At 29.1% G+C, this 24,023-nt stretch overlaps 1 protein-coding gene across 1 annotated transcript; it reads left to right on the top strand.

Annotated features, from left to right (window-relative positions):
* The first annotated feature begins 15,218 nt into the window (after window positions 1–15,218).
* Window positions 15,219–23,552, top strand: LOC132947331 (RIB43A-like with coiled-coils protein 2). Its single transcript, XM_061017593.1, has 7 exons — window positions 15,219–15,360; window positions 16,203–16,343; window positions 19,634–19,797; window positions 19,877–20,117; window positions 20,813–21,043; window positions 22,347–22,453; window positions 23,172–23,552. The coding sequence occupies exons 1-7, from the start codon at window positions 15,238–15,240 to the stop codon at window positions 23,311–23,313; spliced, it is 1,149 nt and encodes a 382-aa protein (XP_060873576.1). The 5' UTR covers window positions 15,219–15,237; the 3' UTR covers window positions 23,314–23,552.
* The last annotated feature ends 471 nt before the right edge of the window (window positions 23,553–24,023 follow it).

Below are 24,023 nucleotides of genomic sequence, written 5' to 3'. Positions count from 1 at the left end.
GAAGACATTCTGTCAGCATCTATTTCTAAGGATATTTTATTAATTATTTATTTATTTTTCCATTGTTCTATTACTAATATAGCAGTGTCCCAAATTTTTTTTTTACGTGGGTCAAACCTAGAAATTTAATTTACCAGTCAAAAATGTCTATATTTACTGCTTTAGGTATATGAGTAAGTCATAAAATTTTATTATATAAGTATATATATATCTCTACCAGCAACAAGGATACACCATATAAACCCACATAGCCACATAGATATTCCTACGACCTATCACCAAATTATTGGAAGGAAGTATAGACAAAAAGTGCCCTCTGCTCCTGAGATTTAGTGCAACTGTATGGTAAGTAGGTACCTAGGTGGAACCATGAAAAAGTAGGTATATTTTGTAATAGTATAATAAGTTATGTTGTAATCAATAATAGATACATAATATTATATTGTATACAAATAATAGGTAGGTATATAATTTATATTGATTTAATGATAATTATATGAACTAGAAATAATATATATTATGGGATAAAATAGAATTTCTGGAAAAGTATTGTATACCTACCTTTATGTGTGTGTAATTTTTTTTCTGGTGTTACGTCTTTATTTTTTAAATTGTCAACATTGCCTTTTGTTTGCTTCTTTGTTTGAACTTCGTCACAACCTATATTTCCTGACTCTCTCTTGTCAGTCTTAACCCTGTCGTCAACTCCTAGAAAATAGAAATTACAAATGAAAAAAGTATTTTAAATAACCCTTCAAAATCAGGGTGACAAGAGAAAGCCAGGAAGTTTATGTTGTGACGAAGTACAAATAAAGAAGCAAAAAAAAGTCAATGTTGACAATTTAAAAAATAAAGACGTAACACCAGAAAAATAATTACACACACATAAAGGTATACAATTTTTTTCCAAAAATTTGCTTTTAGCGCATAATATATATATTGACACGACTTTGTAGTTTGTATAATTTTAAAGGGTTATTTAAAATACTTTTACTTTTTTCATTTGTAATTTCTATTTTCCAGGAGCTGACGACAGGGTTAAGGCTGACAAGAGAAAGTCAGGAAATGTAGTTTGGGACGAAGCTCAAACAAAGAGGCAAAAAAAAGGCAATATTGACAATTTAAAAAATAAAGACGTAAAACCAGAAAAAAAATCACGCCCACATAAAAGTACCGTAAAATGGGGTAACTTTGATTTCGCGGGATAACTTTGATACCCATATATTTTTATTCACCAGATTAACCTTGATGATTTAATTTTTTTTCATAAAATGTGTTACTTTGATATCAAATTAAGAAATATAGGTATAAAACTTGCCCATTACGTTGTGTAACTTTGATAGCTATTATAAAGATTGATATCTCAAAAGATCACATCAGAAATTTAAAAATTAAAACGTTAAAATACTGATCATAACCATATGTAACTAATATTTAATTTTGAGAGTTTTATCGTTAATACTACAAAAGTTATCCATAAAGTAAAAAGTAAAATTGTCATAAAACAGTAAAAAGTTATCAAAATTTACCCCATTTTACGGTATACAATTTTTTTTCTGAAGTTCACTTTTAGCGTACCTTGGGGATCATTCCTCCGTAAAAACAATTTTCACATTGCGTATGTGTCATTCATCAAAAGTGAAATTCCAAATTGTATTATTGCATTTACATATGAAAATTATTACTTGCCGAGTATTGGCCTTAAAAAATATTTAGAATTTCACTTTGATATCGAAAATTGGTTTTTGCGGTTGACAGAATTATCATCGACATGCACATTTCGGTAATATTCATTCTAAAATTATTAATTATACACGCTAAATTTTGATGTTAACAAACATTTTAAATATCAAATTATTTTACTTTAATTATCTTTTATGGAAGTTTTGAAAAACATCTGCGAATATAGGTAAAACCAAATTTTGTATTTAATATCTATGATAATGTCTTGAACCAAGTTTATGTGTCTCACCTTTTTTTAATTCAGACATAACATTCATCGTTGTGTAATATCATTAATAGAATATTTAGTAGCAGTCATCACAGAAGCTGTACCTATACATTCAATTAAAATTATACTTGCATAGTTGTATATTTGTTTACGACCATGATCCGAAACATCTGCAGTTGATTTAAAAATAAAAATAAGCATATTAAAAATTAATTTTAAGAACCCAGACAGAGTCAAAAATTTGATTTAGGTGTAATGATATATCTAAAATGTTTTTAAAATATTTATGCCATTGTCACTACCTACAAGCATATTTTATTATGTAAAATATAATATTATTATAATATAAAATATGTTCTTTTAGATTTATCCTAATGTGGACAGAAAAAGAAATTTGTTTATCCAAATGTATCAAAGGTATACAAACCGTACAATCAGATATTAATCATCAGACATATGGTTTCATCAGAGTCCTAGATCTTAAGTTTCAGTTGAGTATTATTGAAATACTATTTTTTGAGCAAATAAAGTGTAAATTGTTAAATAGTTTATTTTTGTTGATTATTTTGAAAAAACACAATTCCTACAGGTAAACGTAGTGGTGTATTTAGGATTATGCTGCCCTAAGTACACATTTTTTTAATGCTCTCTTCCTCCCCCCGATAGTTTTTTTTAGTGGCATTTTTCTCGCCCATAAAAATCTTACAACACATGTGATATGGTAATAGTAACCATGTAGTATAAAAATCTATCGAGTGCCGTGATAACAAACTAATCAAAGCAAATTGTAAAATGTATTAATTTATTTTTATCTATTTATAAAATAGTAAACATATTAAAAGTTAATATTTCTTGAAAAAGACATCGATAAAATTCGCATGATGGTATATAATATGGCCTTCTTGCATCAAAATCATTGTTAAAAGTTAAATAATATATAAAATAATATAATATAATATTCGTTTAGTTCATATATTAAGGTATACACAATATGTTTTTTTGGGTTGTGTAGTATATCGTTTGCATTGTGTGTAGTTATATACTACGGCGAACGTCATTCGAGGAGACTGACCTGCTAGACACCCAAAAAAATTCGTTGGCTATATGATTTGCATGGACGCCCGACATTTTTTAAATTTTTTTTCACGTAATTTATTACTTATTTTTGCTTTTTTGGTGACAGTTTAATGAACGTTGTCCGCGATCCGTCGCAGTCGGATTGCATATCTGATGACGTGACCCGGCCGCCGCAAATTGTCCGCTATCCGACGAAGTAAGATTGCCTACCCGGATAACTGAGATGACTGACCTGCTAGACACCAAAAAAATTGCGGCGGCTATATGATTTTTTTTACGGAATTTCGAATTTCCGGCGGCATAACCCGGGTTGCCACGTCGAACCTAAGGTGATGGTTCTAACCTTATCACAGTTCCTTATCACCAGACCTCCTTATCACACACCAACCGGCTCGAGACCGACGACCAGACTAAAATACCACTGCAGCTTCTGACATCGGTTAAAACTCTTCGCCAACTCGGGGGTTTGGGGGTCTCCCCCCAGCGACGCTCAGAGAGCTAGTACTGTATAAATTATAAACAATATAGTCTATAATTTAGTTTTGGGTTGGAAATAAATTAAGCACACTAGCGTACTATAAAAAGTTAACAAAAAGTGTGTATACCTATTAACTTTTAACTTAACTGAGTTAAACTACAGTTAAATCCACTTTTAACTTTTAACTTATTGTTATTGGTGCATATCAACTTAACTTAACTGAGTTAAAAAAAAATATTAACTTGCCCAGCCTTGACTAATAGTACTAGCTACTAACTGTTTGAGATTTAGGGATTCGGCTTCCATAAATCATGACGTCCGGTGTTAAGCAATTTTTAGTGTACCTAAACGTATTGTGGTAGGATTTTTCTTAGTTGTCTTTAAACCTCCAGTCAGTTGAAAAATTTATAGAATTATTGTTATCAATTATATAACAATATTCCTGCATCGAAATAATCACATGTATTGATAATTGGATTCAGCCGATTTGGGTTTATACATTTTATCTATATTACAGAATAGTTCTAAGTAACTAGTAAGTATAAAATACAATAATAATATTGCAGGAAAACTGTTTGGTATGAAAATTGGTACATACGTTTATAGCTTATAATTATGATTATTGTCCGCAGTTTATTAATGTGCACTTTTTTCTGTATAAAATGTGTACCTTAATGGGAATAAACTTAGAAAAAAGTTTTTTCGATACTTCAATACTTAATAAATATTATTGTAGTCTAACATATTTACAATATCACAGATTTGTTCATAGTATTTAAAATAATAAAGTAAAGTACCTATTAAACCATTTTTCAGGTACCCCAACATGGGGTTATGATTGGTTCTGGAGGTAAAAGGATATCCAGTGCATAATATTTAAAAAATTGCAGGGTTGAGTGAATTTATGTATAAAAGTTGTATACACCATGAAGTATTATACATTTTTATACATGCATAAAAGTATAAAACGTATAAATTGTATTTCTATTTTTTCTTTCATAAAATATTTAAATTATTTTTTAGTATTATGCACACCTATAGTATAAATAATAATTGTTTTTACTGTAATTTGGATAACGTCTTGGAATTCTATAACTATTTTTTATTGCTTATGACAGTTTATGTAATATTGTAATCACTAATTAGTAATTACTAGTTAATAATTATCACTTATTAGTTTCTTACTTTATTTATTATTGGTAATAAAAAATTTGTGTTTACTATTTACAAATAATTCCGAGCCCTAGTTATACTTTATTAGTAATTAAGTAGGTAATTAAGCAAATTAAATAGTATAATTTACTATTATTTAATCTTCCTTGATTATTTTGTAATCTTTTCAATGATGAGTATGCCATATGGAATATAGAATATTATATATATTAGTCATTAGTATATGTTATACATAAAAAAATAGAAAAAATATTTGATCTTTGGATATTGCTTTTATTCTGATTTAATGTTAAATTAAATTAACAAAAAATCAACATTATAACAAACAAAAAATAACTGTTTATTTTGACTTCTTAAAAAAAATTGCCCATACTTAAAATAATGATAAAAAAAATTTTATATTAGCTTACATCGATGATATTGTATAAAATATAGATGTATTATACGTAATGTGTTATACGTATGTGGTATCACCCGTATTAGCCAATACGCGGTAAACCAACTATCGCCTTACCCTCGTATTCTCTAGTTAATGACACTCTCTAAAGTTAATTAGAATGGCACTGTTAACTCGTTGAGGTACGATGGTAGGCGCTTGTCAATTCTTAGTTCGTTCCTATCTAGTTGGAATGACTCAAAGATTACATATACCTTGGCACTATTCAGTTTAATAAAACTTCATTGACACATAGTACGTATATCCCGGCGCTGTTCCTATAAAAGGTAAGAACGTAAGAATGACTAAAATAATGTTTAACTCGGGTTTTCAGGTCGGAAACACTTTTATTGTATTTAAAACAAACATAAATAAAACACTTAGCAAATTCAGATCGCCTAGCCCGTACTACGATCGGCGTTTCACACGCACGTCGTAGCTACGTCCTCGCCGAATCACTCAGCGACAACGGGGGGCCGTGCCTGCGCGTACGGCGGTGTTATATAGAAAATATTATTGTCGCCTCAGCACATATTGCTTCGCTGGCCTGACCTATGTCAATAATTTACAATTTGAAATATTCCCACCTATATTACATATATATTAAATAATATTATTTTGACGACTGTCTGTAATATACGACAGTCCCCGTTGTTTTTTGGAAAAAATGCCCTCATTTTTTAATGCTATTGCTACATAAAAATGTCTTATTACAAAATTAAATACTAAACTTATATAATTACTAGGTTACTGTCTCGGCTTATTCGCGTCGTTGACTATAAAATTATGCTTAAATGTTAATTTAATCTTACTATTTAATAATTAATTATATAATGCGTGCCTAAAAAAAAAAAAATAAATATGAATATAAGGTTATAAAAATGTATTGATTGGTCCTTTTGTGGAAAAATGTTTTCTTAGAGATTGTTCACAGTTTGAAGTATAATATTTTTATTTCGACAAATAGCAATAAATTTTCGTTGTTTTTCTATGGTATTTCATTCTTTGATTCTGTGGTAGTTAATTCTTCTTCTCTTCTTGTATTTCATAAGGTAAGTATTTGAATATTATCTTGCTTGTTTTCGTTTTGTCGAATTTGATTTGTAATTTTTATTTTTATATCTATATTTCTGCTTTTCAAATTTCAAATTTCTGTTTGGACTGTGTCTTTTTCGTGTCTTCGTATGGAACAATTTTATTTGCTATTGTTTCTATAATTTTTGATTTAATGCTTATTGTCTACTTTGAAAATATTATATTCGCCCTTTGTCTCAGAAGATTGTTGCTACTCGTTGACTCGTGAATTTTTGTTTATGCTGAAAATACATTCTATTCTTTTGTTTTTTTTTTTCTTTTGTAACATTTTTTTTTTTATTTATTATCATTTTTATTTTTCAGGTTATTAATTATGTATGTTTTTTTTATTTTTTATTTTTTTTTTTTGGAACAATTGGTGAGTGCGTAATTTATTATAATTATTATTATTAATTTAGTCTAATTTTTCATGGTATGGTTTTAATCTATCTACATGTATAATGTCCGTGGTTTCTTTTTCTTTGAGTGTTAAAGCAATCTTGTAGTTTACGTCTGAGATTTTTTCTAAGATTTTAAAGGGGCCTCTATATTTGTGTGCTAATTTCTTTGTTTCTCCTTGTTTCTGAAATTTAATTTTTACTAGTACTTTTTGGCCGGGTTGGTATTCTACTTCCTTGTGGCTTTTGTCGTACTGTTTTTTTTGCTTAATTTGTTCTGCTTCTATCAATTTAGGCATTTCTTGCCTAACTTTTTGTAATTGTGTAATCGCTTCGATTCTATTATGTTCTGTTTCGGGTGGGTAGATTTTGTTGTCTAGTGGTTGCGTTGCCTCCGTGCCGTACATTAGATAGAATGGGGAGTAGCCAAGTCTTGCGTGTGGGTGTGTATTGTACGCGAATATTACCATTTTGTAGTATAGTGCCCAGTTTTTTTGGTTGTTGTCGACGTAATGTGTCAGGGCATTGCATATGATTTTATTCATTAATTCAGTCATCCCATTACTTTGTGGGTGGTACGAAGTAGAAAATTTTTGAGTTATTCCCAATTTCTCGCATATATTTTTAACTTCAATGTTTTTAAAATGTGTACCTCTGTCGCTGACGAAGTATTTTGGTGTGCCGTAGGTAGTTATTATATCGAATAGAAAATCGATGGTTGCTGCTGCATCTGCGTTTGTAACAGCCTTCGCAAAAGCCATCTTTGTTGCATTGCAGGTAGCTACTATTAAGTATTTTTTACCTTTGGATATGGGTAATGGTCCTAAATAATCGAAGCATAGTCTTGACATAGGTTTTGTGTCGATTAATGGAATAGGTTGCAATAGTCCTGGTTTTTTACCGTTTTGGTTTTTTGAAAGTTGACATGACGTACAGGTTTTTATGAATTTGTTTGTGTCTAGTGTCATTGTCGGCCAGTAATATTTTTCCTTTAGTCTTGCTAAGGTTTTTGTAATTCCGAAATGTGCCGATAGCGCTGACTCGTGGTAGGATTTCAGTACTATATTGACTAAATTTTTTGGTATTACTAATAAATTTTTGATTCCGTTCGGTGACCAATTTTTAAAAAATAACATATCGTTTTTGATTGTAAATTGTCTAGATTTTCTTTTGTATTTTGAATTGTTGTTTTCAGTTATTGCGGATATGATGCCTTTGCAAAATTCGTCATTTGATTGACTTCCTTTGATGTTGTCTATATTTATTGTGTCAAAATTTATTTCTTCTGTCTCTGTAGTTTCGAAGTTTTTTTTTACTTGTAATGTGTCTACTGGGTATCGTGATAAGCAGTCCGCGGCTGTATTCCAAAGGCCGGGGCGATGTTTAATTTCAATGTCGAATTCTAATAATTTAAAAATAAATTTTGTTATTCGGGATGATGGATTTTTCATTGTTTGGTAGTATTGTAAACTTGAATGGTCGCTAAATACTATTACCTTTCTGCCCAACAAATATTCTTTAAAATAGTTCACTGCGAATACAACTGCCGACATTTCTAATTCTGTGGTCGTAAAGTTTCTTTCACCCCCCTTTAATTTTCTTGAAGCGAATGCTATAGGGTGTCGTTTTCCATCGTTGTCGTTTTGTTCTAAAATTCCCGAGAGTCCTTCTAATGACGCGTCCGTGGTTACAAAAACTTGGTGTCCGTCCTCAAAATGAGCTAGTACGGGGGCTGTTATTATGGCTTTTTTTAAAATTGAAAATGCATTTTCTTGAGAGCTATCCCAATGAAATCTGTTTTCCTTTTTTGTTAGGTCGGTCAGTGGTGTGGCGATTTTCGCAAAATTTTTTATATACTTTCTGTAATAACTAGTTAATCCTATGAAAGCTCTTACGTCTTTAATTTTTGCTGGTGTTGGGAAAAGTGTTATCGCTTTTATATTTTTTTTCAGCGGTGTTAGTCCTATATTTGATACTTTATGACCTAATAATTCTATTTCCGTACCTAATATTACGCATTTGTTAGTTTTTAATTTTAATCCGGCTTCGTCTAGTCTTTTGAGTATTTCCTCTAATCTGGCTAATGCTACCTCAAAGTCGTTTCCGTAACAGCATATATCGTCCAAGTATGCTATCATTGTTCTATATAAAAGGTCACTGAATAAATTATTGATAACTCTTTGAAAAATTGGGCCCGAATTTTTAAAACCTTGGGGGATTCGTTTAAAGTTATATAGGCCAAAATCCGTAATAAAGGCTGTCTTATCTTGGTCCTCTTTTTTTACTGGGATCTGAAAATATCCTTGGCAAAGGTCGATAGAACTGTAATATTTTGCACCCTCTAAGCTTCTGAAAAGGTCTTGTGATCTAGGTATAGGGTGTTTGTCACTAATTGTTTCATTGTTTAGTTTCCTATAATCTACTAAAAATCTGTATTCGCCTTTCTCCTTTTTAGGTATTAAAAATACTGGTGCCGCGTAATTGCTTCGACTTGGTTCGATAATGTCAGCTTTTATCATTTTATCAATTAACGTTTTTAATTTTTCTCTTTGAATTGGGGGTGTTCTGTATGGGGGTTGGAATATAGGTTTGTCGGATTTTAATTTAATCTCGCAGGGTTCCACGTTTGCACACCCTATATTTAATGGGTCGGACGTAAATAAATGTTTAAACCTTTTTATTAATTTTGATGCTTTCACGCGTTGATCATTTTTTAGTCCCTTAGAAATGTTTATTATTGTGCCTTGATCGTCTCTTATTTCATTCTCATGTATCATAGTTTCGTTATTTTGAGTTTTATACTCGATGCTTTCAGTTGTATAAATGTTTAAGTTGTGATTTATATTATGTTCGTACCATATCTCGTCCATTTTTATAGAATTATTGTCGATTTGTATGTTTTTATTTTTAAAATCGACTATTAGGTTGTATCTAATATTAAAATCGTTTCCTAATAGTAATTTACAATTTAGTCCTTCAACGACGTATACTTTGATTTGATATTGGCGTGCGTTGATTGTAATTATTAATTCTGTTGTTCCTATTTGTATCAGTTCGTTGTTGCCAGCGCCTGTTATAGTCATTTGTTCTTTGGGTTTTGTGACTTGTTTATTTTTTACTAGGGAATAATCTATACATGATATATTTGAGCCTGTGTCTATAATTGCATTTTGTTCGTTACCGTCTAATTTTATTTTTATGGATAGCACTCTTTGTTTTCGTTCAGTATCTGAATCTACGCTTATATTTTGATTGTTGATTTTGATTTCATTTTTGTGTTGAATAAGCTGGTTTTTGGTTTCTATGGCTTTCTCGTCTTCTTGTATAGGCCGGTTCCGATATTCCCTTATGTAGTTTCCGCATATTTCGCAAAACATAACGTTTCCCCCCTCGCTCCAATACTGTTCTCTGTCATCTTGGTCGTCTAGTATGTCCTTGGATGTGGACAAATATTCGCAGTCTTGACAAAATTTTGAGTACCATATTGTGGATTTGTCTGTTTTAAAATTATTGTTGGTTTTATTTTTCTCTATAGTGTTTTGTTGGGATAATTTTAAGCGATCGAAACATTCGTGTAAGAAATGGTCTACATTTTCTTCTATAGTATTAAAGTTGGGAAAAACTGTGTTTATTGTTATGTTATTGAATTGACGAGGGTTATATGTTTCCGTTATGATTCCTGGTGTCCAATGGCAATTTTTATTGAATATCCCTATGTTTTTCCTATTTAATTTCCAGTAAATTATGGCATTTGTATATTCGGAATTTTCGTGTATTAAATATAAGTTAAAATTGAATTGGTCACAGATAAACGCTAGATCGTCATCTTTAAGATAGTAGCCAGATTTGCAATTAGGAATGCCGAGCATATTTAATAATTCTACTGTCTTTCTATATATACCATGTTGTTTAAGGCATATTCGTAGTGCGTGGGCACCACAGTCACCGTCTCCGGGTACATTTTCCGTTTTTATGAATGAACCCGCGATTTGTGAGATTTCATTTTTTAATTTATCGTTGATTGTGTTATTGAAATTTTTCCCTAACGTGATTATATTACTAGTTTGTGAACCATTGTTTTTAAAATATTTATTTTGTTTTTCATCGTCATTGTTTGGTAGTAGGCATATTAAAATTTTTATTTGCGTGTCTTGAAAAATAAACTTAATCATAGTAGAAATAACTTTCCAATCCTTTTTGTCTCGTCCAGTGCAGATTTTGGGTAAAGCTAAAGTAGTAATATTATTCTTAATACAAAATTTCCTAGTGTTAGCTAGTGTTCTAAAAATGTTAGTGTATGCTGGTTTGTCGTAATATTCATTTTTTGTTATTAGATATAGAACCCATTGTCTTCCGTTTTTCAAATAAGCAATTTCGGTTATTTTTTTTCTTTGGTCTATTAAATTTTGAACGTTGTTAAATTTATTTCTAAATTGTAATGCGATCCCCTTCGACATAGTAAGGCATTGACTTGTGCAATGGCCGATTGCGATATCATTTCGTAATGATAAAATATTTACCGTCTGTTCACTGTAATCGCATAGGAAGTCGGTTCTATCGTTATTGCTGAGTAGGAATTTTTGAAATTCGTTTAGTGGGTTCAAACTACTTATTGTTACGATGTTTTCTATAGCTTTTTCGTCATCGTCGTTTACTTCATTAGTTATTAGTTTATTTGAATTTTTTGATTTGTACCAATTTTCTACAAAATGAATATAATTATTTTTTTCAATTTTCTTATCTCTGTTAAATTTAGAGGTGTCGATTTTTAAATTAATATTATTTGTTCCCTGAGGTAGATATTCCGATTTTTCTCTTAGCTCGGGTGCTATTCGTTTTTTTGAAAAATTGCAATCGTTTGCATAGTGTCCTTTTTCATTGCATTTGTAGCATATTATGTTTTCTCTTCCATTAAATTTTTCCGGTGTTGAGTATCTTTCTCTGCTGTTGTCCCTACTGTGCTGTTTTCTATTTGCGTCATCTCCACGATTTCTATTGTTATATCTATTTCTGCTTGTGTCTCTGGACCTGTCGTAGGAGTTTTTCCTTTCCCTTGAATAAGACCTATCTCTATTATTGCTAATTTCTCTGCTGTTATCTCTGTATTTATGGTTATTATTTCTATCTTTACTATTGTCTCTGAACTTATAGTCGTTGTACCTATCGGGATAAGGACCTTTTTCCCTATAATTGTTCCTGCCTTTGTAATCTGATTTGTGTGGATATGGACTTTTGTCTCTGTTGCGTGATCTATCTTCAAAATTTACTGTCTTGTCGTATTTTTTTAAATTGTTCATTTCGGTACATAGTTGATCAATTTTGTTTTTGTAATAACTGTCTATTCCTTCTAATTTTGTATTTAAACGTTGAATTTCTTGGTTGCTGTCTTTTGTTTCGGTATTTAATTGCATTACTTGTTTGTTCAAAATTTCTGTGTATTCGCTAAGTCCTGAGCTTCTTGAATTAATTCTAAATTGCATAAGTTCATATTTTTTTAAATTTTCTTTTAACTTTTTTAAGTTACTGTTGTCGTGAAGTGAAATTGCGTGTAATATAGGTTCCTTTATACCTTTTAGTATGTAAACACAAATATCTTCCTCTTTCATATCCTTGTCTACTTGACTACATAAATATTCTATTTCCGTAACAAAACTAGAAATTGACTCTAAGTCGTTTTGTTTCCTGTTTTCTAATTTGTCTTTCAGTATTATAGAGTATCCTATTGGTTGAAATTCGTTTATGAACTCACTTTTTAGATTTTCCCATGACCAGTTTCTTCCTTTGTTTTCCAAGTTTTGTAAAAATTTGTTGGCAGTATCTTTCAGAAATATTGATAAGAATTTCATTTTTTCATTGTCGTCCCAATTGTTTATTTGTGCTGCTTTTTCGTACTGTCTAAGAAATATTTTGATGTCTCCTTGTCCGGAAAAACTATCTGGTTTAATTATCATTTTTTCCATTTGTGTTTTGGATTTTTGTTTTTTTTATTATTTTGATATAAGGTATTACTAGTGTCTTAAAATTTTGTCTGCCTGAATTATTAATTTATTTGCGTTGTTATTTTGTAGTGAAAGAAGTTGATTTTTATTAATATATTTATACTTAACAATAACTACTTAATTTTTGAATAATTTAAGAATTAAAATTAAAATATATTTTTTTTTGAAATAAACTAAATACAATTTTAAAGGGCGAACGAAAATTAAAATAAAAATTATTTAAATTATTAAAAAAACTAATCTACAATCCTAATATTAATATTTAAGTATATTAAAAAACGTTGCTCACCTTGGCGTATATGTGTAGACGCACGGTTAGCAAAATTGTACTCACGCGGCACAAACGTTGTCTTGTCGGTAAGACAAAAATCGAACGCGTATTTGTTAGTTAATCGGTATACACGCACACAATTGCGTTCTGGGTTTCTACTGTACCCAAAACTCTTATAACTGTTATTTTAACTTGTAAAGCACTAAAAATTTGCTCCCGGTTACACTACCAGAAATATACAATTAGTCGCACTTCACTTGTACAAAAAAAAAACAAAAAATTATATATTGGTGTACTCACGAGGTACAAGCGTTGCTTTTTCCGTAAGAAAAATTTATCGAACGCGTATGTGTTACTCACTCGGTATACACACGCACAAAATTGCGTTCTGGGTTACTACTGCACCCCAAAACACACACAAAAAGTATATTTTACTTTAACAGGTAAAAACACTAAACTTGCTCCGGGTTTTACTACCCAAAACGTACACAATTGTCGTACTTCACTTGTACAAAAAATTGGTGTGCCAAGGGAATTTTTCCCAGATCACACGTAAAAACTGTTGTACTTCTCGTACATAAACACTTCGAAAAATTAAACGTGCCAAGGTTGAGGTACCAGGGCACACGCACAAAAAAAATGTCTCCGCCCGTGAATAAGAACCCCGTTGGGCGCCACTCTGTGGTATCACCCGTATTAGCCAATACGCGGTAAACCAACTATCGCCTTACCCTCGTATTCTCTAGTTAATGACACTCTCTAAAGTTAATTAGAATGGCACTGTTAACTCGTTGAGGTACGATGGTAGGCGCTTGTCAATTCTTAGTTCGTTCCTATCTAGTTGGAATGACTCAAAGATTACATATACCTTGGCACTATTCAGTTTAATAAAACTTCATTGACACATAGTACGTATATCCCGGCGCTGTTCCTATAAAAGGTAAGAACGTAAGAATGACTAAAATAATGTTTAACTCAGGTTTTCAGGTCGGAAACACTTTTATTGTATTTAAAACAAACATAAATAAAACACTTAGCAAATTCAGATCGCCTAGCCCGTACTACGATCGGCGTTTCACACGCACGTCGTAGCTACGTCCTCGCCGAATCACTCAGCGACAACGGGGGGCCGTGCCTGCGCGTACGGCGGTGTTATATAGAAAATATTATTGTCGCCTCAGCACATATTGCTTCGCTGGCCTGACCTATGTCAATAATTTACAATTTGAAATATTCCCACCTATATTACATATATATTAAATAATATTATTTTGACGACTGTCTGTAATATACGACACGTATAATACACAAATTATACATTTGTGTATAATACGTGCCAACCCTGAAAAATTGTGATGGTGTTTTTTAAATATTTTTTTACATTAACTACACAATTATCAACAGTACCAATTAATCGTACGAGCTCCGATATTCTATGGAGGCCACGAGCTCTCGATAAAAATACATTTTTTTTTATCGAATAAATGTCAAATAAGACGGCGCCGATCACAACAAAATTACAATTATTAATATTATATTATATATGTAAAGGTTGTATTAAAAATGTGTTCTTTGTCGATTATTATTAATAATTGTATATGCATATGCTTAAAATCTTTAAACACTCAAAATCATATCAATCTGACAAAATATACAATATAAAATTTTGTATTTCAATTATAATATATAGGTATAATATCGTGAAATGAATTTGTATCGAATTAGATTTTTAATATGATGCAGTTTCCTAAGAAATATGCAAATGCATGAAGTTCCGAGCTCTGTAATTATGAATAACTTAACAAATATACCTATACTTACTTCCAATAACTATTTTTGGCTTGGTTTTTTTTCAATAGGTACCATACATTTATTTTTTATTGGATAATATTATATACGTTCCAGTTAAAAACCTACGGCACAGCGTAGACATAGGTACTAGACATGTCATAATGTACCACAATGTGTCAATGTGTATCAATAATAATAATTATAAATAATTAAAATAAATACCAACAATAGTATTTTTTGTTTATTTAGATTTTGTGATGTTCTATGAGTTTTGACAATATTATACGTTCATACTATTATTGTTGATTAGCGACTACTAACGTAAGTACTGAAAAATGTAATTTTAATTGTTTTTTTTATTGAAATCATTTAGAAATTTTAATGTCAATAAGCAAATGTTTAATACTATGCGATTTGTTGTTATGTCGAACAGTTAATTCGATATAGCTACGTTTTCGTGTTGCCAAGTCGACGCGTCGTATTTGTTTACACATAAAAAATTAACGTCGTTCAATAAGAATACAAACTATGCCATTCACTCATTCATTTTTCTCTCGAAGTATCTTACGTAAATATAATATTTGAAAATATGTTAAATATAGGAAAACCATCGGCCAAAGATCATGCAGAAGTGGCCAAACATGTGAAAGCGAGACTTTTTGACGAAGAACGAAAAAAACGAATTTTCAATCCAACTACTAGAATTATTGGTGTAAGTTAGGTGCTAATTACAGTGGAACCTCGGTATACTTTGAAGTTTCTGTATGATGTCGAATATTATTTTCAGTCCCGATCATTCAATCACATAATATTTTTAACTACCTTGGTAACTCAAAGTTTGAATATTATATTAATTATTTTTTTTTCCCCTTGAAACTTCGAGATACCGAGGTTTCACTGTACTTATAAACAGTGTTGGAAAAAGATAACCAATAAATCATCTGGATAAGATAACAGATAATTCATTCAAAATTTATCTAGATAAGATAAAATATAACATACATTTATCTAGATAAAAAAATTAATATTTTTTTTAAAAATTATATTATAAATAATGTAATTTATTAGTAATTACTAATTAGATAATATTTATTAATTAATAAATCCTTAATGTCATTTCTCAACTAAAATAATATACAATTTTAATTTTTAATACAACTTGAATAAAAATAAAATAACAAAATAAAACTGACAATATTTTGGCAAACATTTCTTTTTTTAACTATAATAATATTGGAATTTGGAATCACTACTCGGTTCTCGTAAATTATTGGCTATTTCAGTATTTAAAAATATTATTATTTATCTATTATTTATCTAGATAAATTATCACAGATAACCATTACATTTATCTAGATGAGATAATTAGATGATTTAATTATTTTTATCTAAATAAGATATTAATTAAAGAAATAATTTTATCTAGATAATTCCCAACACTGTTTTATATAGGTACTTATTGGTTCTTTTATTTTGAACATTAATCGCATACATAGTCACTTGCACTAATTTGATTGTTGAACAATTCTATACCTACTTTTTATTTGTGATTAGATCGATAAAGATGCCCTCGATAGACAAGTCCAAGAAAAGAAAATACTTCGAGACCAAGAACAAGCAAAACACCAAGCGTATTCAAACAAATTGTTACAAGATTGTGCCACGTCGTTACAACTAGACGAACAAAATAAAAAAGTAACGCCTTGTCACTATACAATATATATTTTAAGTTTTTAAGTATAATTATTGTACAATTACGTAGAAAAAAACATCTAGTAAACTTCTTATTTTCAAAAATTATGTGTGTACAAATTACGTACAATTTCGTTCCAAGTACTTAACATTCTGCCGTTAACTTAGCTCGAGGCACACCTATAGTTATACGGTTATAGTTAAAAAAATAAACACTTACCACGTGTAAGCGAAACTTAAGAATGAATCTAAGTATTTTTATGGTATGAATAAATACTTTGTTTTTATTTTTCAACGTCCACGAAAAGCATTCCAGAATATAATAATAATGTAGGTAACTTTTATGATACTTCCTACCTAATTCATATTCAATATTCATAATATAGTATATTATTACGATTTCGTTTCAAGTACTTTAACATTTGCTGTTGACTTAACTCAAGGCACACCTATAGTAAAACGGTTATAGATAAAAAAAAAAATAAACACTTACCACGTGCAAGCGGTATACTTACTTATTTTGCATCACTTATAGGTATTTAATTATTTATTCAGCCAAAACGATTACAATTAAATAATTACAATAAATTATGCGTTAATAATAGCTAATACGAATACCAACTGAGCAATAAGCTCGTATCTAGTATACGGAGTTCATCGATATTACAATTCGTTTTATAGTAAAATACTTATAGAAATAAAAATACGATTCAATTAATTAAACATACGAGTAACATATAGTAAATAGAAAGGCTGGGCATTAACGAGTTAAAAAGTTAAAGTTAAGGTAAAAAGTTAATTTTATTTTAACTTTTTAACTTAACTAGTTACTTTTGGCTTTTCATTAATTTAACTGATAACTTACTAAATTTCTTTCTTAATTAACGTGATATTAACGAGTTAATATTTCATTTTAAGAAGTAAGTTAAGTTAATTTATTTTGTTTTTAATTTTATAATATTTTTATTTTTTTCAGTTTATTTCGTTTTCATGTCAAAAAATATGTATCGTAAATTGTTTAAAGTTAAAAATGTGTATCATTCGAATCTAACTTATATGGAAGTACTGTATGAAGTATTAACACTATATCCTAAAATTTAGTTTTGGGTTGGAAAAAAATTAAGTATACTAGCGTTGTATAAAAAAATTAACTTTTTTTTAACTTAATAAAAAGTTAACAAAAAGTGTGTATTAACTTTTAACTTAACTGAGTTAACCTATAGTTAAATTAACTTTTAACTTTTAACTTTTTGTTATTGGTGCATATTAACTTAACTTAACTGAGTTAAAAAAATCATTAACTTGCCCAGCCTTGGTAAATAGATACTTCAGAAACAAAATTAACATCAGCGTTACATAATATAGCCTTTAGGTACATATTTTAAGATATTATATTATGTTTAGGCATATTTTATAGACATTTTATAATTTTATTCATATAAACATTAATACCAGTTTAACATAATAATAATATTTATTTCACCAAAACAGCAATGGTTAAATTTACGAAAGTATAGGTATGTACTCACTTTATAGCCTATGGCTGTGATGTAAGTATAGTAGTTATAATTGTAATATTGAACTGAAAAATAGAATTATATAAAGTAAAACATAATAATTTACATAATATGAACTTAAATTTAAATTTATATCATAATTTTAAGTGAAAGATTATCAAATCTATAGTATTTATGTATCGTTTGAATAATATAATATAATTGTTAACAAAACACTATATAGTTATGTGCAAAAGTTTCAATAATATCTTTCTAATTAAACATAAATAGCCATACTGGCTTAAAGTATAATGCATATATAAATTATTAAGGCTATAAACTTTGTAGATGTTTTTACTAAGGCTTAGTCTTGGCTTGAAAAATGTAAGTTTTAACAGAATTTATAGTAATATTTAAATAATTAGTATGGATATTGTAAGAATCTTCCTAGACCAGCGTTTCTCAACCTGTGGTACGCCTACCACTAATAGTGGTACGTACAAGATTCGTAGGTGGTACACTAAGAAAATCTTCCTTATAAAAAAATTGAACGGATCATTATTCACAATAAATATTATTTGGATTATTTGATTTCAATAATGATATAAATAACAATTATTGTATATATTTAATTTTCTTTTTATGCATATATTCTTAGTTGCATATTATATTATTGTTTATGCTTATATTATCATAATTTTGTAGTTCCTTACAAAATAATGTTCATATATTTTGAATGACGTATTTATTTTTGATAGTGAAAAAAGAAACGTTTTTTGGTCAAGTGTTACATACTTACATGAATATTTTCAAATTGTGTCAGTGATAGGTACTCGGGTAGTACTAAAAAGGTTGAGAACCGCGGCCCTAGACCGTAAGCCAAACTGAACCAAGGTAGTATATGTTATGATTCTCAATTAAGACAATAAAATATATTTCTCAGAATATACTAAAAATATAAAAAAAAAATTCAAATAACATTGTTTATGCGATTAATATAATATTCTATATGTTCCATATTTAAGTATTGGTTATCATTATAAAGGCCTAGATATTTTTTAGAACTAAGTTAAAAAAATTCTGATTAATTTTATGTTTTGTTGGTACACATATATATATATTATCAGCTATGTAACAAAATTATATTTAGTATGGTTTAAAATGAAATAAAATGCAAATAACAGAAATTTTCAATATTTAATGAAGATATTAAGAAACATAATGTAAGAACATACTAAACCAGTCCCCAAATGTTTCGTTTTCGGATATTTGCTCATAAATTGGTAATCGTATAGGTCCTGGTCGCAACACGTTAGGGTGAATTTCCCCAAAAAGCCAAAACAGAACATTTTCGGGCGTAAATCCATGCAAAGTTTAGACTTAACTGGTTTTTCTTTCCAAACATGCACAGTGTACATTTTGTGAGAAAAACTTCAGTGCGTACGAAAATGTACCATCTGTAAACTTATGGGTACATGATTTGATTCTGTGAGTAATCATAAAAATACAAGTAAAAATCGCAATACTATATCAGTAGTGATATTCATGATGTATTGTGCCCAAACGTGCTACATCGTACTAATTCACAATATTGCTGAAATTGTTTGCGAATAAATAATATTTAAAAAAAAAAATTTGTTGGGGCGATATGAACTGAATTTATAGAGGTAATTTATGTAAATAATTTAATTTTTCAGACTACTTACCTATACATAGTTATATTTGTATCCATTATGTACTCAAGTACCTATATAGTTGTATAATAATATTACGTTTTATGTAACTGTATGCTTATAGAAACAAAAGGAAATAGATTTAGAGATTTTAGAGTATAGAAAAAAATATCAAGCCCCTGAAACACGGAGGGAGTTCGACATATACGATCCACTACAATGCAGAAAAGGTCAGCCAAACCGTATCGGCGACGATGACCCTAGAATCACATTGTCGTCGGTTCAACGGTACGTAAAACATATTATAATAATATAACGACACGTGCAAATGAGATATTTTAATATTTTGATATAATTTATTGTTAAGATTTGAAGGCGAAGAGGGCACGACGAAAGAACAAAAAGCGGAACAGATAAAACAACAGCGTGTGTGGTTGGAGATGCAAATACGCGAAAAAAATATGACTCGAGAAGAGAATAAAAATGTCGAACGTACATGGCAAGAAACCGAACACACGACCGTTCAACGAGCAATGGCACTTGCAACGCTTGAAAATGAGTGTAGAAGAAAACTGATAGAAGCAAATTACCGGTACAACCAAGCTCTAGTGAGTGCTTTATTTTTCTGTTAATTCAATAACGACAACGCACCTCTAGAACATAGGACTGCAGCCACTTCTGAAAATTCATCAATTTTGAGTCACGGCTGCTTTCGAATTGTAAACAAAAAAAGCTTTATATAATGCAAAACCGCCACATTCAATAATATCATTTTTCATCTAGCCACTAAAAATTTGTGTCAGTATTGAATTAAATAATTTTTAGTTAATTTTCAAAGCAAGTGAGTCATATTTACTCTACGGCAGTATCTACCTACATAATATATACGTATTTTAATTTATCCAATTAATCGGCGAAGTTAAAATTCAAGACTTATTTAATATTTAGAGTTCAGTCGGTCGGTATTGCATTTAATATTGTGATATTGCAGCTGAAATACGAAATATCATACTGTCATGCGTGTTTATAAATAGAAATGTTTTACTAAATTTGTTAAAAAAAATTTTGAAATGCTAAAGTCTAACTTTGTGGGTTTATACGAGAGTATTTCATAATATTTGAAAAAAGTATACGTTTGTAAGTTCTTAAGTTTTTAGTTCCAAACGCATAGGTAAAGAACTATCTTTATAAATAGCCTTTTTCTCAAAACAAAACTTTTTAAATTGTGGCACTCTTGTTCTATAGTGGTGAGCTCGACAGACGAAATGAACACGAATAACGATTATATTTTGTTCAAACTTAGGCGTCCGAGCAAAAAATGAACAAAAGTATTATGGAAGCCGAGAGCAACGAAGACAAAATGGCAGAAGTGTACAACGCGATCACAGGAGACTTTTTGACGGAAAATCCCGAACTTGGGTTCAACAGTGCTTTAGGGCCAGGAAAAATATCGACGTCGCTCTACAAAGGATTAACGCCGGCCATGAAACAAGCGATATACGACGAACAAGCTAGTCAAAGAGCAGAACTTAAGGTATTACGGCACCTTCGTACAATTAAGAAGAGATTAAAGTTACTACTGATCAACATTATATATTATTGATTTTATAATAGTATACAAGGTGTAACAGATAAACTTGACAAAAAAAAAAAAAAAAACTATGCTACTTAAACAGTTAAACATATGACAAAAACTGTTAAAATTATAAGATTTGTAAACAATTTAAGAACTATACTCATGTCAGCAAATTCTCAAAACAAATATTTTGAAAAAAGTTATTACGTTCCGAATTCATTTAATCAAAAAATTATTGATATTTAAAAAAATTCTAAAAAATAAACTACTTGACTTAGAATCTATTGTAATCTATTTTTCTAAGTCTTAGATAAATGTTTTTACTATCAACATTGTTTTTTAATCAGATTCACAAGTTGGCTATTTTGAATATATCCAAAAAAATTTAAATCAAATTTAAAATTTTTTATTTTCAGTGTTAAAAAATAAAAATTATTTTTTGTATAATTATGTGTAGTGCAAGTGACTATACATTATATATATATATACAAAAAAAATTGAAATATTGATTAGAACAAGAGTTGTTCCAAAAGTCAGTTCTATCTGTTACACCCTGTATACCTACCTACCTAGCTGTACCGTCCGGTATTGCCCATGCCAAAGATTTTATTTTTTTTTATAAATATATTTGTAAACAATTAATGTATATTAAGTATATTAGGTATACAATTGGTACACATACATATAGTAATAAAAAAAATAATAAAAAAAATAATCATAATTATAATAGTTATGTAACCAATGGTCATCACATAAAAAAAAATTATTTTTTCGTGTGCTGATAAAAATATATATTTTAGAAACGGGTCGGAGTGATGAATTGATCGATTTTACAATATTATGTGCTTTTTTATCAAGAATATAGGTAATACCTACTCAGCAGTGGTCTATATTATTTTCTTTAAAATTCGAATATGTAATTAATAATTTAAAATAATAATTCACCAACATATTATTAATATACAATATTATGTAAAAATCTTTTATTATGGTAAATTTATAGAACAGCAATACCCAACTCTTGTCAGGATTTGAATTTGACAAAAATAAAAACAATTCATTTACTTTTAAATTAGTTTTGGTTATTTTTCTGATTAACTACAAATATTTCAGAATTGGTGATGTATTGATAGATATAGTAGATATATACGATTGTATGCCCTCTATACCCACGAAGTGTCCTTAATTACACTACAGTACATCAATATTAATAACTAATAAATAAACAGAAAATAATAAAATTGATTTTATATAATTTCAGATACGAAAAGAGGCATACGATAAACAAGAAAAAGATTGGGCCGATCTTTTAAATATACTGGCCAGGTGCGGTACACTCAGCGATCGAGAAATGCAAAAGAAAAAAAGGTAATTAATACTCTTCTAAGAATATTTAGTTTGAATGGTGAAACAACTATGTGTGGTTACTATCTAAAACGTGGTATAGCCATTTTTTTCAAAATCGATTTAGGCGTATACTATACATAATAATACATAATTTATGTTAAAAAAATGGCACCAATTCAAAAAAAAAAATAAAATAAATTCTGCTGTATCTGTAATATTTTATAGGTTTAAAAAAATTAAAGAAACTGATTCTTGTTCACGTTCCTAAAAAAATATTCGTTGATATTTATTTTTTTTATTTTTGGAGTAAACAGTTCCAGCTTCGTTCCTACGAAGATAGCTCGTTTCAGGAATCCGGTCCTTTTAGAACGTGTTTTTTCTCAACTCTGTATGAAATTATTTATAAATGTATACACATAAGTTGATTCGACGGGAAGACATAACCATTCTAAATACAAAATTATACCTATTTTTCAATATTTTAGACATAAAAGTGTATGCGGAAATGCAGAAAACTGGTTTTATTTATATTTTTTCCCCTTAACTGTGGGAAAAATTATGGATTTTGGGAAATTGGATACCTAACGTCCTAATATTTCGTTACTTACAAGTAGTTACAACTAATGGTTTACAGATTGTTTTGATTATTTTTTGAAATATCTAAATAATTCTATCATACAACATTAATTGATTGAACGCTTTAAATTATAAATAACATATTTTATTTATATACTTTTAGAAACTTGGAAGATGGAATAAAGGACTTCAACTTAGTTCTAGCTAACGAACAGAAAAATAAAGAAGAGTTTTTGAATAACGTTTTGTATAAAACTAAAGCTTCGAATGAATTTTTTGATCAGTTTAATAAAACCAGTCGCTAATACATACTTTTAGTCAAGTCTTTAAGTATCTCAATGACTCAAATATCTGAAGTATATATTATAGTAATATCTCAAGTATCTGAAAAAAATTTTAAAGTTATGATTGTAAAATATTATAAAATATTGAACGCTGGTAAATATTAAATAAAACGCATTTATAGTGGTTAATTATATAAAAAACATTCCTCCTGCCTCTCAGAAGCCTAAATTTAATTCTGAAGATTTTTAACAATGTTGCAGCATAGTAGGTATTAGCATTGATTAAATTGATTAAATTGATTATTTTTCTTTCTTCTTAGGACTTAATTTATTTTTTTTTTTTTATCACTTATCTACCTATTATAATAAATTGACAAAATTATATACAACAAAATAATATGAAAAGAAACATTTATATTATTTTTCCCTACTTATATACAATATAATATCTAGTGCTCGGAAGTTATTAAATAACGATTTGCATTTTTGTTTTTTTTTTTTTTTTTGGTGAGAGGGGGGCATTAGATTTATCGCTTAGTAAGCTTGCAATTAATTTTACGCCACTACGAAATAAATTCTATAAGTTTATAGTGCATATTTTTATATATTTAGTGATATTGTAATTTTAAGGGCAGATTTAACTCATTTTTTACCATTTTTTACTGCATTTTTCACGATTAATGATAATATTATGTTTATAACAAAATATTTAACTTTGAAAGTTTTAACTA

Source organism: Metopolophium dirhodum, chromosome 6 (assembly GCF_019925205.1).
Source record: "Metopolophium dirhodum isolate CAU chromosome 6, ASM1992520v1, whole genome shotgun sequence".
NCBI lineage: Eukaryota > Metazoa > Arthropoda > Insecta > Hemiptera > Aphididae > Metopolophium > Metopolophium dirhodum.
Note: the sequence above shows the minus strand (reverse complement) of the source record. Positions and strands in the feature narration are given on the sequence as shown.

Coding starts and splice junctions, on each gene's coding strand:
- LOC132947331 (XM_061017593.1), top strand. CDS start 15,238: ATGTTAAATATAGGAAAACCATCGGCCAAAGATCATGCAGAAGTGGCC. Junction 20,118..20,812: donor ACCGGTACAACCAAGCTCTA/GTGAGTGCTTTA, acceptor GTTCAAACTTAG/GCGTCCGAGCAAAAAATGAA. Junction 22,454..23,171: donor GAAATGCAAAAGAAAAAAAG/GTAATTAATACT, acceptor ATATACTTTTAG/AAACTTGGAAGATGGAATAA.